The 16,160-nt window shown below is 32.5% G+C and overlaps 2 protein-coding genes across 3 annotated transcripts in view; both read right to left on the bottom strand.

Moving 5' to 3' along the window:
- LOC143464499 (uncharacterized) overlaps positions 1-10,445 on the bottom strand; it is a 54,587-nt gene extending 44,142 nt beyond the window's left edge. For both annotated transcript variants that reach the window (XM_076962284.1, XM_076962285.1), the window contains exons 1-9: positions 10,076-10,445; positions 9,728-9,932; positions 8,479-8,582; positions 8,327-8,383; positions 7,918-8,073; positions 7,381-7,494; positions 5,409-5,570; positions 4,226-4,391; positions 3,080-3,354 (exon numbers count right to left, since the gene is read on the bottom strand). In XM_076962284.1, coding sequence (XP_076818399.1) covers positions 3,080-3,354; positions 4,226-4,391; positions 5,409-5,570; positions 7,381-7,494; positions 7,918-8,073; positions 8,327-8,383; positions 8,479-8,582; positions 9,728-9,932; positions 10,076-10,445 — 1,609 coding nt within the window. The remainder of the gene's footprint in view (positions 1-3,079; positions 3,355-4,225; positions 4,392-5,408; positions 5,571-7,380; positions 7,495-7,917; positions 8,074-8,326; positions 8,384-8,478; positions 8,583-9,727; positions 9,933-10,075) is intronic.
- A 62-nt stretch (positions 10,446-10,507) lies between these two features.
- LOC143464504 (uncharacterized) overlaps positions 10,508-16,160 on the bottom strand; it is a 10,511-nt gene continuing 4,858 nt past the window's right edge. Inside the window, exons 2-7 of the mRNA XM_076962296.1 lie at positions 14,486-14,749; positions 13,220-13,424; positions 12,663-12,920; positions 11,604-11,712; positions 11,105-11,251; positions 10,508-10,689 (exon numbers count right to left, since the gene is read on the bottom strand). Of these exons, the coding sequence (XP_076818411.1) occupies positions 10,508-10,689; positions 11,105-11,251; positions 11,604-11,712; positions 12,663-12,920; positions 13,220-13,424; positions 14,486-14,749 (1,165 nt within the window). The remainder of the gene's footprint in view (positions 10,690-11,104; positions 11,252-11,603; positions 11,713-12,662; positions 12,921-13,219; positions 13,425-14,485; positions 14,750-16,160) is intronic.

The raw sequence follows: 16,160 nt of genomic DNA, 5'->3' as shown, positions 1-16,160 counted from the left end.
AACTTCTGTTTGCATGACCTGTAGGTACAACTGCTATATAGCAATATCAATCGTACGAATTTGGTTTTATATTTTAAGAAAATATTTAACGGATAGGCAAACCATTCTTCATTAGAACCTAAACAAAAAATGAATGTCTGCATATACAGTGGTCAAAAACACCAAGATAGCATAACTACCTCTGTTTCCATACAACAAATGCTTTTTGTTTTCCAAATGTCATTCATGCCAGGATTGAGTCAAGAGGTTAAAAAGTCGACTCATTTTAAATACCTTGGTTCATAAAATGGTCAACCTGGATCAGATACAGCTGACAGATTATACAAGGAAAGAGCAGCTATATCAGGTCTTCAGAACATATCCACAAGTGTTTTGCTAGTTCCATTAAAATTCCGAAAATATTGATCTCTCTGCCGACACGCAACATTTAATCACGCGACACATAATCACTTGGACGCGACAGCACTTGGACAGCGCCTTTGTATATAGCCTGCCGCTGTCTGACGAAGGTTGGCATTTTGGTCACCAAGCGCTTTTTCAATGCCACCACCCGACATTGTGGACTTTCATACAGGGAATTGAAAAAGACATTCAAATGCAACGTGCAACGTTTCTGCAAGGAATTGCTGGTACTCAACCTTCTATTCCAATGTAGTACAAGGCACTGAAACTGTGCGTTCAAAACACAGTTGACCGTTATCTGTCAAGCGAGATTTTAGTTTATATTCGTGCAGTTGCTCACATTTCCCATGTTTGACATTGTTACCTAGTGTTTACGGTAGCCTTCTCTGCGCAAACAATGTTTAATCATTTTAACAATTTCTTTTCAGGTTTATATTTGTTTTTTGTGTGTAGACATGCAATTTTTGATATTGTAAATTTGTGATTAAATGTAGCGTGATTAAATGTCTAAGTGATTATGTGTGATTAACACTGATTAACACTAGAACGGCCGAGGTGTCGAAATCGACACTTTTTGAATTTTGGTGTGTTTTATTTTTTAGCAAATGCAGTTGCAGCGTGATAAAATTTTCAGTAGCTTCCTAACTTTCTTCAAAGAGTACGGATATGTAATATTTACTGAAATTTGATTTTCGATTGATTTTTTATACCTGTTATACCTTCAACGGCCGAGGTGTCGAAATCGACACCAAGATGATTTTAGAGGTACAATAGACTCCAACATCTTATTACATCGCACGATTACACTTCCAACTATCATATACCTGAGATTACCCTGGTTTTTATCTTTTCACTGGATTGTTTGTCTCTGTTAGATACAAGTTTTATGTTGAGTTTATGAGGTGATACACGTAGCCTACTTTGTCCGTGTACGTTTGCATAATTCAAAATTGCTTTGTATTGCAGTGAAGACTAACTGTGAAATGCACACGGCAGTTTTTGTGCAACGCATGGATTGTATGTTACAGCAGTTAGACTAAGAGCTTTATACGTTTTCCATATTATAAAAAGAATAATTAAAAATAAAAGCATCCAGTAATAGTTTTTTTTTTGTTTCATACACTATTAGCAGAGCTAGGTTACAAACTGTACAGTAGGCAACAAATAGCAGGCAACAGGCAAAAAAATAGTTCTTGCTGGTTTGCTAAGCCAAAGAAATATGACAATTGTACCAACGATTCGACCTAACAGCAAAGGATTTCCAAAAGAGATAAACAGAGGAGAAGAAAAAAAGTTTTCTAGCAAGTTCTTCTACAATTTACCGAAAAACTGTTTGCTTGTGAATTACCAGTGCAAACAAAAGAAAAATGTTAACCTTTTATCGACAATGCACAACAGCCCAAGCACTGATGCAACAGAAAAAAAGAAATTTACTGTTATTCAATTCTACAACCAAAACAAGGTAGGCGTGGACGATTTCGACCAAATGGCAAGAAACACACAACCCATGCAGCAAGTAGACGTTGGCCTTTGGCTGTTTGGACAAACCTACTGGACATAGCAGCGCTAAATTGCTGGATTCTGTACAGAAAAAGTTCCGATAGCAACATCAACCGACGAAGCTTCATACTCCAGCTTATTGAGGGGTTGAGGGATGCTTACGTGGTGAAGAGGAAGCATGTGGTCCAGAGAAAAGTGAACCCAGCACAGAAAAGGCCATCTGGAAAGCGAAGCAAATGTGCAGGAAAAGGTTGCAAAAATAATACAGTTACTGTTTGCACTCAATGCAGCAGGCCAATTTACGGAGTGTGTGGTAACGACGACTGGAAGCTGACAGAATGCAAAAACTGCACGACGTAAATTGATCAACATGGGTCCTGCTGTAAACTCAAAAGACTTATCTTATTGTGTGAAGGAATCATATCACCTTTATCTACAATAGTTAAAGTTTTGTTAAGATACCTACCATCAGAATAGCGTTCGTTTTTGTTTCAAATCAAAAAAGTTGTTTTATTTTGTTCCTTACAAATCTGTGCAACGTCATAAAAGATTGACTTACTGTAGCTATGTTAGTTTTTGTTTCAACTGAACAAGTAAAATTTATCCTAAATTCATTAACGGAAGTATATAGTTTTGAGTTTTTCAGTAAATTTAATCAAAAAGTACATTTTTTAGGATGGTGTCGTTTTCGACACCACCGGCTGTTGGAGGTAAACTTGATTTCCGGCCGTTCTAGTGTTAAATATCCAAGTGATTATGTGTCGGTGATTAAGCGTCGCATGATTAAGTGTTGCGTGATTAAGTGTCACCAAACCCTGTCCAACTCACTCATATGAAAGATTATGCTGTGAACTCTTAACACTTGGCAAACTTTTTCTGACACTATTCTTCAGAAACTCTCCATTGAATAAACATTGATTAATTGATGCCAGCATTTACTTTGATTATGATTGAACATTGAAAATAACACCAGTCAGATCGACTTTGCTAACACCAAGGTTAGTCACATTACTGATATTTAAGTGTCTGAGGTTCTTTTATACGAGGCACAACAATCCTGTCAGTGTGCACAAATCACATTTATGGGTGGGGTGTTTGCATAAAAAATATCACATTTACCATCATTCATCAAGCAGATGAAACACACTAATCTACAAACTATACAAAGCATACTCACCAGCAAGACGTTGGCATAATGCATCTCTTGCCTCAAATACTCCAAGACCAACAGGATAAACACCTTCACAAGGTACATCTAGCCACATCGGGTTGTTAGAAGGGGAGATAATAACACAACCTTCGTCTGGATTGTTTGGTTCACCAGGTGCCCAATTAAAACTACCCCCAACTCCATTTAATCCGTGAAATATGTTATCTTTATCCTCATTCACTATTCCAATCCACATTGATCCAAATTGGTAACCAATATTTACAAGATTATTGAAAATATGTCTAAGCATTTGTAAAAAAAGGAATAAGTATTAATTCATGTATAACCTTCAAAACGGATGTAGCCAATAACACAGAATTGTCTAGAATAGTTCAACCCAAATCCAGAATGTATAATTCTATTCTACAACTGCTTTATTTGCAACATTCCTGAGGGAAGAGCTGAGTTTTGAAAAGCGAAAAGTATGCAAGTACGCTCTCATGTTTCATTCGTGTAGTTATGGCGTCATTTGAAAGTCTAAATTAACCATTTTAAATGCATACAAGCTCTAATTAAAAGCTAAAAAAAGCTGAGGAAACCTTGATTAACTAAACTCTTAACCGTAAACACATATTTATAATATTCCAACATTTGATTTTTATTTAACAAAAAATATATATTTAGCCCGAAATGGAATTTTGAGTTTTTGCAAGCAAATAAATGCAGAAAATACCCCATGACAGAGCAACTGTAATTTGATAAGTCCAAAACTATATGTAACTATAAATACGTAAACCTGAAAACAGTAGTATAGGAGGTTAAACTGTAAAATATAAACTCTTAATAGTTAAGTTCCTGGCTATCTCAAGTGACTTAATGATAGTGGAAAAAAGCCTATGTGGGAATTTACCAACTTTGAGTACCTTGAACTTCGGATAACTTGAAGTAAGATAATGGTTACTTTGGCAGGTTTACAATGAAAATGATTTGTTGCATACAGCATTAAAAATTACCAATAATGATACTAAACATTTTCGCATGTGGAAAAAAATTATCAAAATGTTTAACATATAAGTATAAAATTGGCATTTAGACTTTAAGAGAATTAATGTGAAAGATGTTTCAATTAAAAAAGGTCTTAAACACAGAACTTTTAAAACGTCAAACACATACTGATAAGAAAATCTTTCCAAAAGTCCTACATATGCCAAATCGCCACCAAAGCTCTGACACAATTTCTGGCCCTCACTCATTGACATTGGACTAAAATTATGCATTAAAGCATACTCATAACTGCTGTGAGGACTTTTCAACCATCTATCACCAGTGAATTTGGTTCCTGTGGGATAAAAAAGGAAAATTTATTACATTTGCTGTCAGTTTCAAACAAATACAAACATATTCGAACCCAAAGTCAATTTTAATATTGACCTATGACATTCAGCAAACAAAAGATAATGACTTGAAAATGGCACTAAGCATAAAATCTGTATGTTGGATAGGAAACTATTGTAAAATTTATCAGCAATGCATTAATTCAGTTTAATTATTTTGAGCATTATACGCCAAACAAATTTATGGTTTCAATAGATAAAATCATTTAAGCTTTCACTAAAAAGAAGTATAGTTAATTGAAAAAATTTTGTTATAAACAAGTCAGAGCAGCCTGTTAATACAGTTTTATTTGGTTCTGACAGAGACAGATACAATGTATATTTGCTTCAAAATAGTTGATATTTAGGTTTATGTAAATGAAAAAACTTTCTTCTCGACACATCACTAGTTCACAATGAACTAAATAAAGATATCAAGGTTATGGATTACCTTCTTAGTTAGTTAAAAATGTTCTCATAATAAACTTAAAGATCAGAAGAAAAAATTTGAAACAAGCAGGCAAATAACACATTTTATCATAAAAAGTATTTCAAAAGTATGAAAAAGTAAAACAATTATTTTTTATAATGGTGACAGATGTACCAGGTTGAAGTTGGTATGAAACCTTACCTTAAAATATCCTCAAGGTTAACTTTTTACATGAGTGAGAACACACAAGTCAAGATAAGCTAGTGATAAAAGCAAGATATATATGCTACTCAAATCATTTTAAACAAGAAAGGTTGCGTTTAAATCTGTGTATGAATATTCATGTTCATCACAATCTTTTATTTATATTTATTCTCACTTGCAAAGTGCAAATAAGGTATAAACCATTGTTTGGATTTTTTAAATTTTTTGATTAAACTTAATTAATGTGCGACTCTCATTCAATATTCACATATTTTTCCAATAAGGCATTTCGGTTGGACATGTATACATTAATGTCTATCACATAGTAATGGTATAAACTGACACAAACCTGTTGAGAGAGGATACAAACAAATTCTAGTCCCATTTAATACACTTGAACAGCAACCTTCGTTTAGGCAGAGAAGTTCAGCTGTATTATTTGGCGCACAAAAACGAATGAAATGATCCGGTGGATATGCACATTTGTCAATGGAAATAGTTACATTAGGATCTATGAAAGATTTAAAAAAAGAGAGAACATCTTTACCATTTCTAATATTCTAAAATATTCCAAAATTTTTGTATACTACTGTGTTTGGCACAGTTGAAATTATTTTAAAAACAGGAAAAAAGAAACACAAAAATATTTGGTTACAAAGTGTCTTCAATAATTATCAAACCTATTTAACTATTTCCAGGCTTAAACACAGATGAGAAGCTTACTATTATCAAAAAATTATTACATTGGCTTCTAATTCAATAAATTGTATGGCGAATAATGTTTCATTACTTAAGGATAATTCTTCTGGGTATACAACTTTACGCAAACATTTGTTGGTAAAAAAAACAAGAAACGTAATATATAAAAGAAGTTTATTACTAGCAATTACATTTAAAACTTTTCAAAATCACAAAGGTAAGAAAAAAGATCAATATTTCATGAGAAATTTAAAAGTTTTTTCTGTTTAAACTAAATGGTACTATAAAACAAAATTTTGTCTTTTGCAGAAATCCTACAAAGAAAACATCGCTTCATTTCTAATAGTTTAAGTCTTGAAATTTCAGAATTCCAAAAAATTATAAATCTATTAGTACTTCCTGGTAAACTAAACCATATCAAACTTTAAAGACATATATGAATTAAGTTTTAATAGGTAAGTTGACTGGGCTGGGACAAATAAATTAGTTAGTGTCGTTTCTTTTATTAGCCCAATTACTTATTGGTTAGCAATTAGCAAATTTATTATACCCAGAAACAAAAAGATACAGTAAATGCAATCAAGCCAAGAAAGTTCAAAAAAATGGGATCTTCAGTAGTACTGTTTTAAGCACTGACCATATATTAGAAATACGGAAAATTGAAAAAGATTTGCAATTTTGGGAATACAAATAAAAGACTTTGATGTTAAGGCATATCTGAATTCGCCTGTTTCGCTCATTAAACTTGACCAAAATTGCAAATAAGCAAGTTGTCATTTTATTAATTTATGATAAAACTCAGCTTGTTTGGTGTGTTTTTGAAATTACATAAATGCTCACAAACAGTTTACCGTTTTTAATTGCAACCTAACAACTAACAAGGGACTTAGCTAACATAAGCTGTGACCAGGTGTATTAATATCAAATACAAGGCTGAACTGGTGAAATTTACCAAAGTTGTGTTAAAATCGTTTTATTGATATTTTGTTTGCTTGAGCAAAGTGTAGTCATTTGGCTTCACTATAATCAAGTGCAATAATCTTCGGTTCTTCAACAAAAAACATTAAAACATATGGTTAGCAGTAAATTTCGTTTGAAATGGGCCCAATAGGTTGATGTTTGTCATGCTTTCCACAGTGCTTATCCACAATTGCTATAAACGCTTATGCAAAATAAATATGTAACGGTTTTACAGAAGTTTTTTCAAATATTAATACATTGGGCTAGAGAGAGAGCAAAATGTAATAACAAAAACTGGAGTACTTCTATTTCTGCTGCTGATACTATGGAGCAAAATCGGATCAAAAATTATTCTTTTAGAAATAAATTTTTTATGTTTATTTTAGGCATATAAGTAACCATAAGAGAGATAAAAACATAGAAATTCCGCATGACTTAAGTCATTAACCAGTACTTTAGAAATGCTGGATCAAATGCTTTGACCTATATAAAACATTTGGGGTGTTAATTATTCAATGGGGATAGTTCATTCAATATTGAAACCTATCTGAATTTTTTTATTTAGAAACAGTTTTTTGTCATTTGTCATAAATCTAGACACTCTTTTCTTTAATTTATAAAAGAGGCATTTAAAGATTGATTTACAATAACAATGGCATTACCAAACACAAAAGATAAAACTGTTGTGATGCTCGAACTTAATATGCCATGTTGTTCTATTCCAAAGAGATCGATTGTTCCTGATCTTTGATATATTGTCACTTCTCCGCCTTTATCTGAAGCAAAAATTGAATATCTCATTTTTATTTCAATCCTTATTTTTGAAATAATATCCACACAAAACATTTTCTCATCCAAATTAAACCTATTACAATTTCATTGATGATGATTTTTTTATCTAAAAATTAACAAAAGTTTTACAAAAAAATAATGAAGTCAAACAATTGTGTGGAAATTCATTCCAACTAAAAGCAATGGACTTTATTAACTGTTTCAATGAAATAAGCATTTTGCAAATAATGATTTTTACACCAGTAGCATCTTTTCATAAAATACAGATTTAACACATAAACATCTTTTACATTCAAGAAACATTGTATTACACATACAAATGTAATAAAAACTAGTGAAAGTGGTATTCATCACAGCTTTCCCTACATAAAAACTACAACCAATAAAACCAACCAAAACTAACATACCAGTGATTTGTCCGGAATGTATTGCAGCTCTGCAGATACTAGAATGCGCAGCATAATATTGATTTCCATATACTTTGGCAGAAGTATTCAAACAACCTGGTGGACAAATAACTTTCCTAGCTTCTGCTGGCCAGCTACCGGTCATTTCACATGTTACTAATTATAAAACAATAAATGATAAAGTAGTAAGTATTAAAAAGCAACAAAGTACAATTTTTTAATGTTAAAAACATGCCTATAAATATTTACGATACTTTTTATAAATGTCTTTGGTATACGTTTGAAACATATTCACTTAGAAATCACATCAAAAATAACTATTAGTGTTATAATTTAATTTGGTATTAGAATAACACTTTTCATTTTCATATATTGGCATTACAGCTCGCTTTTTTAAACTTTAACAAACCTGAACGTGAACTACGTATTGTTTCAACATCCGTGCTGAGTGCTTCAACAAAAGGGCCTAGAATGTGAGTTAAATATAAACAAAGTCAAAACTAAATACATATAACCAATTATGCAGTTTTGCTATAATAACTCTAATGCACAGTTACTTACAATTTTTTAAAATCCCAGTGTATTGGTTTTCAATAGGAGTGGTAAGAGTTCCATATAGACTGTATGCATTTCGCCCATAACACCTTCTTGTAAAATCTGGATCACTAGTAATACATATGAACACATATGTATATATATGTATATAACTGGTTAACTCAGTCAGTTTGTTAGTCACAAACTGGAAAATTTTTTTTAACGGCAGAATCTATACACACCCAATTTTCATTAAGCATTCACCATGATACCGAACAGGCCGTTACATCGTTAACCTTATAATGCAAACGTAGTGTTAATTGTCAAGTGATCTTGGCTGATGTTGTATGATTGCAGTAACATCATGAAAGCCTTTTGAAATTATTCTGGCAGTTTGCCATTTTGGACACGGAAAGGTAGAGAATAATACCATTTACACACAGTAGACAGCATAATCTAGCTTGGCACTGCGCACAACAATAATGATAAGAATTGACAATAAACAGGCTACACTCATTTTTCAAAATAAAAAGATAAGATTTTATTTTTGTGGTCTGTAATTTGGCAGATGAATATGTTAATGCATAGACAACAGTATTGCATACATATTGCGTCTCAAGTATGTCAAACTTGTTAGAACGTTACAAAAACGGGAGGCACAATGAGCAATAATGGTACTCACTTAGCAGAATCAAAATATTTTTGGAAGTTAGCACCGAATTTCGGCCCAACGAATTGTAAAAGAGGTAGCTTTGGAAAACTTACAGAAAAGAGGACCATTCTAAGAAACGGGAGTGTTAGCATACTTAACATTTAACAAAATGTATTTTTCTGTTTTTCAATGCGGAGGATGTAATGTGGACCTTCTACATAAACATATATATTTGACAAATGATATTTCCAGCACTTAATGTTAAGAAACTTGCTATGTCTTAATCTGGAGTCAGTAAAAATCTTTAGGCTTAAACTTCATTCTACCAATAAAAAAGTTCAAACATATATGTACGTGTAGTCGTGTACTACAACAAAATACAGGATTAGCTGTTACAATGACCAAAATGTATTTTTTTATTTGAATTAGTATTGCAGTCATATATTAAATAGTAGGTGTGCAAACAAACAAGGTGTTATTAATCAGTTTAATTTGCTTTGTGGCATCAAAATGTATTCGTCAAATTCTAGCAGATACCAGTATATGCCTGTCAAGTACCAGCGTATTAATATTAAGTATATTACACTATTTTATAAAAAAGTTATGCACAAAAAATTAACTTACAGATTTTTATCAAAGTAACTGAAAGATACACATCCTTTATTAATGAATCCTTGACATCTGCGAGCACATTCATCTATTGGATTACTGAAAGAGACAGAAATTTGGCCAAAATTGAAAATGAAAGGTTCATCATCTTCTCCTGGCACACCAACAAACTTGCTATAATGTGTTCCGACATTAGGAAATGTATCCCAGCATACTTCAACTAGAAAAAATATATTTTATTGTTAACTTGAATTGAATTTATAGTAACTATAAATTAATAAATTATACCAATCAAAATGAATCAGATAAAAAAATAAACAGATGATTACAGCTATGCGAGGTTTTGTAATATGAACTACTTACACTTTTCACATATATAAAAAGCTCTTGTATCACAATGCAGTTGTTGAAAATCAAGAGAGCTTTCCAGCCCTGACAAAATTCCTAGACACCAATCTGTTTTATTCTCATATATTGCTTGTGAAGTAAGTGATACCGCAAGTGAGTTTGTTCCTATGAAACCAATTGTTGTAGTTTCAAATGCAAATGTTTCTGTGGTTTGAGAAACATTAGATGTTGATAGATTATTTGTAAATGTTTCTGTTAATGGACTGTAAGCTGATGCTTCAAATGGCAAAGTGGTTGACTGATTGGTTGCTTGCAGAGTTGTCTGAGCTGTGGTGATATCAGAAGACTCTTGGAAATATGTGACACTTTCACCATTTAACCACATCCACTGATTAAACTTATTATAAAGAGCACCAATCCAGAAACTGGTTTCAGATTTCTCCAGAATTAAAGGGTAGTGTTTGTAATATATTCCTTCATTTCTTTTAACAATTCCTTATCTTCAAGCATCGCCAAGCGTCCAGCGTCACCCTGGCCTCCAAGTTGACTGCATCTCTCCAGAGCTTCATGATGAGTAACAAATTCACGCATAACAAAATATTGATGGCCATTTTTGAATGTGAACCAATCTACAGGAAGAAAAATATCAGATCAGGGACCAAAAAAGATTGTATGCCAGAATATCTATAAAACTAACACTCATTTATACACTAAATCAGTGATTCCTAAACTGTGTGTCGCCACAGATTCTCAGGTGTGCCGCGAATCTTTTTGGAATTTTGGAAAAGAACTGTACAAATATTTAAAATAAGCCATGCAGACAAGCATATGCAACTTAAAAGCGCTCTAACTGCATCAATAGCTCATAAATAAGCACATGTCCATCCAATAAGCACATCCATCACATTAACACGTGTAAGTGTCTCTTGTAAGTGTGCCATGAGCATTTTAAAATTTTCCTAGTGTGTAACAAGCTGAAAAAGTTTGGGAATCACTGCACTAAATGCTAAAAAATATTTTATTGCCTAAAACAATAAAGTTTACCTTCTGACTTAGTGTAAGAGCCTTCAAATGATGCACATGCATTTTTTGCTATTTGCTTCGTAAAAGGTGATCCAAGGTTTATATGAAACTCACAACCAGACGATTTCATTGCACTAGGAGCACATGGTATGTTTGGAAGTAGAATATCTAAAGTACACATTGGTGACAAATATTTCGAAATAAACTTCCTCACAATCAATGTTCCCTCTAATTTTTCACGAGTCTGAGCAAACACACTAACTCCCTGGGCGGTCACTTGGACCACTGTGAGCAACATCAGACGTGCGCACTGTGGCCATTATTATGCGTTTATTTTATTTTCAATTCAGGTTGGATTTTTTTCTTGTGTGCGGAGACCGTGTCAGCAGTGCGCATTTGCACACGCGCGCAGCTTAGAGGGAACATTGCTCACAATAATTTATTATATCCATAAAATACAAAATATAATAGGTCCAAATCTAAAAATGGATGTAATTTATGAATAACTATTGTGCAAAACCTGAAACAAAATCATGAGAAATAAACATTGTGTTTGAAGCGTCTAAGCCCACCAAGATTGAATTAGATAAAATGAATATCTGATGAAAGAAAGAAGGCAATGTCCCAACCTTAAAAAATATATATATATTGATAAATATATATTGACCGTCATAACATTCCATGCATTAACTAAGAATTATATTAATTAAAATTTAACCAGTATAAATGTTACAAAGAGAATAGCTTATTAATTCAAAATGAGGTAACCAGCAAATTCTGACCATTGAAAAATCTTGTTAACTCAAAGCTGAAAGACACATAGACATGCTTTTAGTTTGATGTATCCAAAAGATAGTAAAATTAGAGGCGGATATTCAAAATGGCATTTTGTTAGTATCATTGCACAAATTAAACATCAAAACCTTATTATATGGTTATATGGACACTTTTTACTGGATACTTCTATAACATGATAAGAGATGTGCCAACTTCCAACAGAATAGAATTAATGATAACACCAGTGTTAAATTGAAGTTGTTTGTGCAAATCCAAACTGAAGTTGCATAAACTTTGCCTACTATGCTTAATCGAATTAACTGAGAGGCAATGAAAGCGTGCTTGGATCCTTGTTTGTAAAATAAAATTAATTTGCTTTTCTTAAACAAAAGTTTTGAAAATTCTTACAACCATTTGCTGTTTTTTCAATCAATCATACATCCAAAAAATTTAATATTTTTCTACTGTTTTCTTACTATCTGCTAAACAAAGAATTTGATTTGAATCTATGTGCAAGATTGGTATTCATGCCGACATGATAATAAAAAGATCCATATTTGAGTGTCACAATTGAAATTGTATTCCATTTATAGCATCTTTAATAAGGAGTGATTTTTTGGCAAATTTCAATACAATAAGTGTTGTTTGAGTCTAAAGGCAGAAAAAACATTTGAACTAACCAAAATTAAATTATTTTTTATAAGAGGGTTGAGTTATCCATATATACTTTAGCTGTTCATAGTTTTGATTTAAATTAAGAGACGAATTAACAAGCTTTCATTGTATCAGAAAGAAAAACTACCTTCATTCTCTTCCCAGATTCAACATCAACAAGGTGCAATATTCCAGTGATGTCGATCCCAACCACAAACAGTCTATCACCATACATATATGAAGCTATGGTAATAAGTTTAAAACCATCAGAATATAATTCAGCAACAACTGGTGAGCTTAAGGCATTTTTTATTTGTAAGACAACAAAATCTGGTTGGTTTACAATCAAACTGTTTATGTATGGAGTTGAATGAACTCTTGTCAAGCGTTGTGATATAGTGTCATGCTGAAATATAAATTTATATATATTTATACATAACCCTATAACTCCTTTACTTTGTGCTTCAGAAAAACAAAACAACTCAATCATTAACAAATCTGAACATAAATTTTATAGCAAGTTAAACAGTAACCTAAATCCTTAAATGATACAAAAACCTAAGTTACTGCAAAAAATTGCATTAAAGAATACACAAACAAATTAACATAAACTTCAAAGTGATTGAACAAAAGTATGATAGAAATCAAGTCGTTCAAGTGTGTATCGTTTTCATTTTAACACTTTAGATTTTAGAATGTATTTACCCGGTTCCATAATGTCCAGTACCATGCTTTTTTCTGAAGGTTTTCAGAATCTAACTTGCTGTGAACTAACAAAAACTTATGAAGAAGTTTTTGGAAATATTTTTGACCGTTTGCAAGTACTAGATCAATGGGAAGTGTGATTCGTTCCTGTGCAAAATTAGTATCCAAATCTGCTGAGCAAATGCTCTGATTTACCAAATGAACACTGAAAGAAAATGATATTTCTTTATCTTAAAACATATGATAATAAGTATGTCACTTTATGCTTATATAAGTATAAATATGAAATTAGTGGTTTTTTCAAACTTTATCAGTACTAAATCCAAAATGGGGGATTATTGAAAAGTTCACAAGATAAAAAAATCGTACAAGAATAACCAGGGTTATTTGCTGCTAATTTAATACATCACTGTCAACTAAAATAATGATACTTTACAAATAAAGCCTGTAATTGAAGGTTATTCAAGAAAAGTACTAACAATAACGAAGAACTCAGAAATACTACACGTTACCCACCAATAAAGTCTATCTGCCGTTTTGCATCTAATAATACATTCTACAAAAGAAATTAACTGTCTGCCAACTAAATGGCCTGGATGCAATTTAACATACAGTCCTACATATTTTTTTAAATTATGAAGTATAACGTTGGGTAAGTTTACTGCATTCGAAGCTATGGTTGAAAGTTTGAGAACTACTTAAGTGTTTTTAAAAGTAGATTTCTATACTTTACAGCAGGGCTTCCCAAACTTTTTTGCTCGCGACCCCTTTCAAACTTCTGAAGTTTTCCGCGACCCTTCACGTTTAAATTGATTAGCAGTGCGAAATATACATTAGTCATTAGTGATATTTATTGAGATGCAAAGACTTAATTCAAGCAACCAGTACTCAAAGCCTACTTACTACTTTACACATATATGTAGGCTACTGGAAACAAAAAAGCACACAAATTTATTCAGTGTGATTGGTGCGACTGCTTTCTGCTACAAAGCAAGTCCAACCGTGGGTCAATATCTGTTAATGCTGGTCTCAAGGCGGTTTCAATGTTGATTAGGCTGGAACGATATTTTGTTTTGATTGTATTTTGTACTTCATGTAAAATTGGTATATGCTCTGCGACCTCGCAAGGGGTTGCGACCCCCAGTTTGGGAAGCCCTGCTTTACAGTACATGCGCGGATACACAGAAAATATACAAATACCAGTAACTTTAACAGAAACTATGATTTTTGTAATTGAAATAAAATTATTACTTTCATCACACAAACCTGGCAGTGCAATTTTTTTTCTGCTTGTTCAGTTCAACAGTAGGTATGAGCTGTGAATTGTTACAAGACTGGCATTGCTGTTCTACTTCAGATAACCAAAATACATAACCACCAAACAAATCATAATCTGCTATGGAATACAATGTTGAATTATGAAAACCATCATCATCACGGATGGTAAAAAAATTGCCATCAAGATATGCAACTGAACGAATGCTGAAGGGCAAAGGAATTGCAAAGAAATAAGAGCATGGGCCTCCAAATCTGCAAAAACCAGCAAATTATATAGTATACACACATAACCAATTCTTTTCAAATTCCATGTACCTATAATAAAAAAGGCAACATTCTTAAAGCAACATATACAACTAGAAGATAACAAAAAAGAAACCACATTGAATTGTTCATTTTCCGCAATTGGATGTGAGAATGAAAGTATGATGCTACGCATAGTATCATATCAAAATTTGGTACATTTATTGTGATCACTCATCCCTTCTTTACATTATAAGAGATTTAGTTAAATACAAACATGGATTAAGATTCTGTTTGTAAAATGGCTTAATGCAATTTCATATTTTTAACCAAATTTTTTATGATGTCAGAACTCACTCAACAGCATGCAAGGTTATTGCTCTGTTTCTCGATATCAATCTCGGTGTTCGGTAACCACAAGTTTCAACAATAGGTCTACAGTTTTATGATGTTTTTTTTTTGGGTGTAAGCATTGTGACACTGATGCAAAAAGCTAAATACACTAGAATAAATATTGAAAACAATTTAGAAACTTTCTAAATTTCAAATTAGAAACTTTCGTTAAATCACTGAAAAGCATGCTGCAATTCTAATAAATTAAATTAAGTTTAAAGTTAAAATCAAGGTTTAATGTTTGATGATCAGTTTAAATGTATTTTTAGTGCTTTTTATCGGAGTTAAATATACTTAAATAAGTCACAGTTTTTTTTATAGTATCAGCTTAGAAACCTAGTTGGCACAATCGTTGTGATGCCTTTAGGAAAATATTACCAATTGACTGCATTTCTGTTAGGTCAGAGGTGTCAAACTCAATCGCACCAGGGGCCAAAACTCAAAACTTATTTAACGCCGCGGGCCGTAAGGATAAAACTTGTTTGAAAGTTTCGTGACACGAGTATATGAATTGGAACAGTCAGCGAAACAGCACCAAATTTTTGTTTTTTTTGACGGTTTTGGCTGGGAATAAATCGATTTATTCTATCGTATGATGAGGCAACTGTTGTGCTGCTGTATTGTGCGATTTGTTATAATCTTGTTTCTTGCTTGAAAAAAGTAAGTTATACTGCACAATGATCTCGCGGGCCGGAAATAGTTCAATGTATAAAATAGCATTGCGGGCCAAGTTTTATTGTAAAGCGGGCCGGATGTGGCCCGCGGGCCGGGAGTTTGACACCTATGTGTTAGGTCGTTCTGGTAAACTACCTTAGTTTCCAAGCTTGGATTAGCTCATACAAAAAGCAAATGAAAATTAATGTATCTTAAAAATGCACGGGTAAAGTCATCATCAAGTTCATTTTTGAGAAGAATTTCCAGATTCCGAGAATAAGATGTGCACCGCACTGCAGTGAAGGACACAGAAGAAATAAAAATTCATTCCACATTCTATATTATAGAATGTGGAATAGAATGTAGAATCTAT

This window comes from Clavelina lepadiformis, chromosome 7 (genome assembly GCF_947623445.1).
Source record: "Clavelina lepadiformis chromosome 7, kaClaLepa1.1, whole genome shotgun sequence".
Lineage (NCBI taxonomy): Eukaryota > Metazoa > Chordata > Ascidiacea > Aplousobranchia > Clavelinidae > Clavelina > Clavelina lepadiformis.
The sequence above is the reverse complement of the archived record's forward strand: the minus strand, read 5'-3'. Positions and strand labels throughout refer to the sequence as shown.